The following is a 7465-nucleotide window of genomic DNA, read 5'->3' on the forward strand; positions in this document are numbered from 1 at the left end:
CGCGCCCCAGGCTGAGGCTGCAGCGCTCCCCGGAACGGGGCGGTTTCAGCAGCTTCGGGGCTCCCCGGGCTGCCGCAAAGTCTCTCTGGAGCGGGGGAGCAGAGGAGCCGAGACAAGCCCCCCGGCTCCGGGTCCCCGGCCCCCGCCTGCCCCCCCGGCCGCCGGTCCCGCGGGGCCCCGTCCGCGCGCGCGCGCACACCGGCGGCGAGCAGCACTCGGAGGGGGTGTCCTTCCCCGCTCCCCACCCCCGAAGCGTCGCCCCCACCCCCCGCCCCGGCTGCCTTCCCCCTCCCTCTCGCGGCTACGCAAATAAGAACTCGGCGATTCCCTCTCCCGCCTCTTTGATTTCGGGGCACCTCCAGCAGATAATTGGGAAGGGTTTCCAGAAGGTGGGAAATGTCACCTGATTCACACTGAACTTTTAAAAGCGGCCCCCGCCCCCCAGCCGCCGCGCACACCCTCGCTCGCTCGCTCGCCCGCTCGCAGCCGCCCTCCCACTGCCCCACACACACACCCTGGGAGACCGCCCACCGCAAACTGCGGAGACCCCCGTCTAGATTTAAAGGGCGACTGCGCCCGGCTCCTGACGTCCATTGAATCCCGCGGGCGGCCGGCGGCGAGCGCGGGGCTGCGACCGGATCGCTGCGCCCCTCCGCCGCTCGCCTCTGCGACGCGCCCCTCGCCGCGCCAGCGCCCCGCACCCCGCGCCCCGCGCCCCGCGCCCCGCTCCCCGGCCCCCACGATGGTCCGGCCCCGGCACCAGCCCGGCGGGCTCTGCCTCCTGCTGCTGCTGCTCTGCCAGTTCATGGAGGACCGCAGCGCCCAGGGTAAGCCGAGGGGGGCTGCGCCGGGAGGCTCGGGGACGGGCGGGGGCTCGCACTCTTCTGGGGTGGCCTCTTCGGACCCCGGCTGCTCGCGGAGGATGTGGGACCCAGGGTGCAGGGGAGGGGGGAGGCTGGAGGCAGTGACACTTGGGACTGGGAACCGAGTTCCGTGCGCGGGTATCCTTCAGAGGGAGAGGGAGGGAGCTGCAGTCAGTCCGTCTGTCTCTCTGTCTCTCTCTTTCTCTCTGGGTTAGATGCTCCAAGTTATGGACATAATGAGTTGAGACGGTATCTCCCCCTTTTGGGCTCTGAAGCTGGAGACAAGCTTCAGTAGCCCGGAGATTTCAGTCGACCCATTTACACTGTAGCCCCTCTCCCTCCCACATCTTTAGGGAGACTTGAAAAAATTTAAATGACTCTGGGGTGGGGTGGGGTGGGGTGGGGGCATAATGAAATTTCTTCGGTGGTTGGGGGGACGTGGTTTCCAAAACTTTGCCCAAACTTGGAGATGTGGGTGCTGCAGATTTCAGAGGAAAGTAGCTGTCTGCCTAGTAGATGCTACACCCAGCCCCCTCCCCCCAAGCCCCGGGGTGGGGGGAATTACCCGAGTGTTTTGAGTAGTTTACAGCATTTTTTGTTTTGTTTTGCTTTGTTTTGTTCCCCCCCCCCTTTGCCTCATTCTTCCACTAAGTTTCTGGGTAACCGTGACGATCCCACAACTGACTTAAAGTCTGAGATGCATTAAGAGCAATTCTCTAAAGTTTGCTTTTTATTACATTTGCTTATTTCAACTAGACTTGGGTCAGTTTTTAAATAATAATAATAATAATAATTAATAATAACAGCAGCTTGCGGTGCAATTATTGTTCAAGTCATATGGATGATTCCCCAGCCATTTATTTCCCTGACCAAAACCCCAGCAATCACAAGGAAGGACAAGTAGTTGCAAAGATTTCTTTGGTAGGTAGGAGGTAGGTTGGTGTGTTAGCGCGAAATGGTGGGAAGCCTCCTAGTGTTTTTTTATTCTATATACTTTTTTACCCTCTCCACTTGGCTGAAAGCAAACGTGTAACTTTCCCTGCTTTTCTCGAGGTTAACATTTTAAGTGTGTTGCAAACTGTCCCCCAGGGCAATGCCCCTTGCCGTCTACAGCGCACTGCTCCGGGTTGCCCGCCCTTTGGGGCGAGGCACTGCTGGGGTGCCGGGGACGTGGGCGCCGGGAAAGCAGCCCTCGGAGATTTCGAAAGAGCTCGGTGGCCGCGGGCGTCCTCTGGGTCTGGCGGATTGCAAAACGGGCCCCGTCGGGCGGGCTGCGCCTCGAGGCAGCTCGGGGCAGCTCCGGGCAAGGCCCGGTTCCTTTTTTTTTTTGCTTTCATTTTTCACAAGTGCCTTTTTCTTTTCTTCATCTGTCCTTGCGTGTGTGCATGTCTCTCTCGAGAGGTCTCTTTCTTTTCTCCTTCTCTCTCAAGTTCTACTTTTGCTTAACCTCTGTCACAGTTCACCCCCCTTTAAGCATACGCCTACATGAAACCAACATGTAAAAACATCCGTCGCATCCTGTTTTTGTCAGGTTCTTTTAATCTGCTCTTCCAGCCGCTGCAGGTTATGAAATGGGACGAATAAAAGTAAACAGTCTAGTAAAAGTCAATGCGAGCTGCACGTGTTGTGTCTGGGTCACTGGTAACTGACATGCATCTAGCCTGGGCGCCCTGGCTTCTCGCTCTCGCCCGCTCTCCCCCTCGCCTACCTCCCACCTCCCCAGTCTGCGTCCCTCCTTCCATCTTCATCCCTTCACTCCTTTTGATTTATTTTCTGCTTTTCTCCCCCCCCCCATACTCCCCATGTCTCGCCCTTTGCTTGCATGTTTCCCTTCCTCCCCGCCCAGCCGGGTCTCCTTCCCGCACTGGACCAACCCCCTCCACACACCACCAACAACCCCTGGAAGCTGGCGCTCAGCCACCCACCCAGCCGCCCACCCACCTTCCCACCCCTGTCTCCCTCCTTGCAGCTGGGAATTGCTGGCTCCGCCAAGCGAAGAATGGCCGCTGCCAGGTCCTGTACAAGACCGAGCTGAGCAAGGAGGAGTGTTGCAGCACGGGCCGTCTGAGCACCTCCTGGACTGAGGAGGATGTGAATGACAACACCCTCTTCAAGTGGATGATTTTCAATGGGGGCGCCCCCAACTGCATCCCCTGTAAAGGTGGGACTCTTCCACCTCCCCAGTTTGCAAGCCCTCAGTAGAGGGCGTTTTACCCTCTACTTCCCCGCTGCCGCGATTGGGTTTGGGACTACAAGAGCTTTTGTTCTTGGTTCTCCCTCTGCTTCCCCTGAGCCATCTGGGTGAATTCTGTCTTGTACATGCCAGTTTCCAGACTTCTTAGCCAGGTATTGGCGGTGAAGCCTACCATCCTGCTTTGAACCCTTGACTCAGATTCTAGCAGGGAACCTGAGCCCCTCTGGGTGGACAAGACAGACACAGCCCTCCTGGTTGACCTGCACGGTTGCCTCACCTGGTGTTTCATCATGCCTCTTTCCAACTCACAGAAACGTGTGAAAATGTGGACTGTGGCCCTGGGAAAAAATGCCGCATGAACAAGAAGAACAAACCCCGCTGTGTCTGTGCTCCAGATTGTTCCAACATCACCTGGAAGGGGCCAGTCTGTGGAATGGATGGGAAAACCTACCGCAATGAGTGTGCGCTCCTCAAAGCCAGATGTAAAGAGCAACCAGAACTGGAGGTCCAGTACCAGGGCAAATGCAAAAGTAGGTCCTACCCCTTGAGAGCATGACTCCTAAGGTAGCCAGACACACTGTGTCTGCAGTGAAGATGATGATGATGATGATGATGATGATGATGATGATAATTAGAAGGACTCTCTTCAGACTTATAGGAACTCAGTAAGAGGACCAGAAGGACTAACCTCTAGTTGTACATTTGCTCTTGAAAAGACCCATCCTAATTTCTGAAAGCTGAATGCTTCCATTTTCATGATCTCTTGGATAATATCAAACTTCTCATTCCTTCAATGATGCAGACTAATAATGTATGTCGCCCTCTCTGTTTCAGAGACCTGTCGGGATGTTTTCTGTCCAGGCAGCTCCACATGTGTGGTGGACCAGACGAATAATGCCTACTGTGTGACATGTAACCGAATTTGCCCCGAACCCTCTTCCTCCGAACAATATCTCTGTGGAAACGACGGGGTGACCTACTCCAGTGCCTGTCACCTGAGGAAGGCTACCTGCTTACTGGGCAGATCGATTGGATTAGCCTATGAGGGAAAGTGTATCAGTAGGTATTCTGGCTTGAGGAAGGAAAAGAGAAAGCATGATGGGAAAGGCTAGTGAGAGTGTGAAAGCCGTGGGGCCCACTAATAAGTAAGCCCAAAGCCTCCCAGACTTGTGGTTTTCATCCAAGGGGGGAAATCCTCTCCCATCTAGACAACTTATCCTGACCACAACATTCCTCAAGGAAACAGTTGTGCTCCAGGAGTGTTGACATATACATATTCAGATGTCCATAAGAAACCATTTTCTGTCTTAGAAAACATGAAGCTTACTGGATTTTACACATTTTCAAAGTGCTAGACTTGCTGTAAGCAAGAAGTAATTACTTAACAGTTCCTAAAATCTGTTATCAGATCTTTCTTCTATAAAAGAGCCCACTTATGGGAAATAAATACATAGGTGAACTCCAGGATACTGTGACTGCCTCATCCAAAATTACCAGTTTCATGGATTTCTGGGGTCTGGAGGAAGCTGAATGAGCTATAGTTTTGTCAGACGTGTTTAGATGCTCTTTCCGTTTTCTCTAGTAGTGAGCTGTAAGATATGTTCGGGGATTATGTTTATTGAGAGGGGACAAGGGAAAGAGAGAAAAGGGGGGGGGGGGACTCAGTTCACTCATCACAAGTGTATTATATCCTAGAAGCAAAGTCCTGTGAAGATATACAGTGCACTGGTGGGAAAAAGTGTTTATGGGATTTCAAAGTCGGCAGAGGCCGGTGTTCCCTCTGTGATGAGCTGTGCCCCGAGACTAAGTCTGAGGAGCCTGTCTGTGCCAGTGACAATGCCACGTACGCCAGTGAGTGCGCCATGAAGGAAGCGGCCTGCTCCTCAGGTGTGCTGCTGGAGGTCAAGCACTCCGGGTCCTGCAACTGTAAGTGCTTCCGGTTAACAGTGCTTCTGGTTAAACCCTAGGGAATGGAGAAGTAAAAGGCACGCAGTCCTCCCCACATAAACCCCCTTTCTGCTTCAGTTAGGAAGCTGCTAAATTTCACCAGCAATCCAGTGACCCACAGCAAACTTCTCTGGCCTTATGTCCTAGCTTGTAGGACCGGTTCAATGATCCATCCATGGGGTTGCCTCTAAAATCCTATTCCTAATCACCTGCCCCTAATTCTTTTGCTCTGGTAGTATGCTTTGCTATTTGCTTTATTAACACTCCAGTCTAAGCTAATGGTTTCCAAGGTTGGTCCCCTCTCCCCCCGCCCCTGTGCCCCTTTTTCAAAGATAGCTTTAGATGATCACACATGGACTGCTGCTTTCCGCCGCAGTTCCCTCTACTAACTCTGAATTAAGGACCCAAAGCAGTTATACCTAGAACACAAGAGCGCTTTTTATCTGATTTCAGGAATCTGCCCGTAAAACCTGAGCCATTGATTCTTCAGAACTTTCTGCAGTTTTTGACTTCATAGATTATGTTTTTTTTTAATTTTTTAAACTTATTGCATATCAGCAGATGCCAAAAACAACCCAAAAAAAAAAAAAGCATCTCACTGCAAGTCACATAAAAATGCAACGCTGTAATATGGCTGTCTCAGAGGGCTTTGAAAACATACACTGAGCTGCTTCTGCGCTGTTGTTGTCCGTATTTAAACAACAGCTCCCCTGTATTCCCCCATCTAGCCATTTCTGAAGACACCGAGGAAGAGGAGGAAGATGAAGACCAGGACTACAGCTTTCCTATATCTTCCATTCTAGAGTGGTAAACCCTCCACAATGTTCAGTGTTGACATAGCCTTTGGGCAGAAAAAAAAAAAAGACAAGAAAAGAAAAAAGAAAAAATATATTGTCCATACTGTAAATAAGTGTATGCTTATTTATTTGGGGGGAAACTATACATGAAGGACGTTTGTCCTAAAGCTCTCTCCCAGGTCACCTTGTTATACATTGGACATGGAGAGGCAGCCATTGTGAGGTCTACTGGATGAGGCCCATAGTTGAAACTTGTAGACATTTATTTATACTGTGTCATGTTTTATAATTTATACATAAAATGTCTGGTTGACTGTACAACTTGTTTTTGAAGAAATTTATTCGTGAAAGGAAGAGCAGTTGTTATTTATTGTGAGGTCTCTTGCTTGTAAAGTAAAAGCTTTTTTTTTCCCCTTGTAAACCATTTAAGTCCATTCCTTCCTATTTACCATTCATCTGTTGCCCCTCATTTCACTGTTGTTAGATTCTTTTCCACTTTAGCAGACTTGCATGTCAGTTTCTGTCATGTTTATTTATTGGTTTTTCTGCTGCCTGTTCTGTACATACATGACCCCTCGGGTTTTTGTTTACAAGGAATCTTGACTGACCAAAAGGCATTACAATGGACTCAAATGCAAGGTGCAGAGGATATATCTTTAAGGAACTCCTCCTTCAGTTCTCTGGGGATGAAGTCATTTTGTGAAGGACTGACAAGTGATAATAATGTTAGAATCCTAATAAGGAACTTTTTAAGATGTTACAGATCCAAAGAAATTCAGGGTGTCGGGAAATTGAAGGAAAGGGAACGCTGTGCACTCAACCTTTGGAGTTCCCAGTCTGCTGTACCTTTTAAATCAGTTCTTTTTCAACCAGTGTGTCACTAAAAGTTATATCAAAGCTTTATATCAGTTCAAGTTTCTTGCTTTTCATAATACTTTTCTCTGATGCAATTTTATATTTTCAAACATGGCAAGTTAAATATAAATTCATTTAAATATATAGTTTTGTACTTTTCTACCATGTAAATGTGCAATGTATATAAAAGTTATAATGTGTATTTGTAAATAAATGATGAGTGGAAAAATAAAAAAAAGTTTAAAAAGCCAATGGTCTCAGTTACTGATGATGTAAGGGAAATGGGTTAGGCTTTGAGTACAAATGTTTACCATGTATTTGCTGAGAAATGGTTCTCTCTGAAATCAAATGGCTAATGCACTGAAGAAGTTGCAAAACAAGGTAAATTACAAATCACATCTCTATGTAGTTCAAAAGATAAAGAAATATGAAAACCAGCAGCCCTTCTGAAGGATTGAGAACACCTCTGTCTGCACTAGAAGACAGACAGTATAGGAATGAGTTTCTCCCTATATGGCCCAAGCTTAAAGTTTTCTCTTTAAAAGGGTAAGGACTGGCGGGAAGAATCCGGTTCGAGCCCCTGGCTCCCCGCCTGCAGGGGAGTCGCTTCACAGGCGGTGAAGCAGATGTGCAGGTGCCTATCTTTCTCTCCCCCTCTGTCTTCCCCTCTTCTCTCCAATTCTCTCTGTCCTCTCCAACAATGACCACATCAATAATAACAACAATAAGAACTACAACAACAATAAAAACAAAGGCAACAAAAAGGAAATAACTATTTAAAAAATAAATAAAATAAAAACTCTCTTCGA

General features: G+C 49.2%; 1 protein-coding gene across 3 annotated transcripts; it reads left to right on the forward strand.

Moving 5' to 3' along the window:
- The first annotated feature begins 329 nt into the window (after positions 1-329).
- On the forward strand, positions 330-6908 carry FST (follistatin). 3 transcript variants are annotated; one of them, XM_060191026.1, is made up of 6 exons: positions 330-827; positions 2833-3024; positions 3369-3587; positions 3892-4116; positions 4756-4983; positions 5733-6908. In XM_060191026.1, the coding sequence occupies exons 1-6, from the start codon at positions 743-745 to the stop codon at positions 5813-5815; spliced, it is 1032 nt and encodes a 343-aa protein (XP_060047009.1). In that variant the 5' UTR covers positions 330-742; the 3' UTR covers positions 5816-6908. The 3 variants fall into 3 exon arrangements, with proteins under 3 accessions (XP_060047009.1, XP_060047010.1, XP_007518977.2); XM_060191027.1 differs by having other exon boundaries at positions 331-827; positions 4753-4983; positions 5458-6908; XM_007518915.3 differs by having other exon boundaries at positions 333-827; positions 4753-4983.
- The last annotated feature ends 557 nt before the right edge of the window (positions 6909-7465 follow it).

Source organism: Erinaceus europaeus, chromosome 5 (assembly GCF_950295315.1).
Source record: "Erinaceus europaeus chromosome 5, mEriEur2.1, whole genome shotgun sequence".
Classification (NCBI taxonomy): Eukaryota; Metazoa; Chordata; class Mammalia; order Eulipotyphla; family Erinaceidae; genus Erinaceus; species Erinaceus europaeus.

What these genes read in the sequence shown, in the direction of transcription:
- FST (XM_007518915.3), top strand. Translation starts at nt 743, where the DNA reads ATGGTCCGGCCCCGGCACCAGCCCGGCGGGCTCTGCCTCCTGCTGCTG. An exon ending in GTACCAGGGCAAATGCAAAA is followed by an intron (nt 3,588 to 3,891) that starts GTAGGTCCTACC and finishes TCTCTGTTTCAG; the next exon opens with AGACCTGTCGGGATGTTTTC. An exon ending in CTATGAGGGAAAGTGTATCA is followed by an intron (nt 4,117 to 4,752) that starts GTAGGTATTCTG and finishes ATTATATCCTAG; the next exon opens with AAGCAAAGTCCTGTGAAGAT.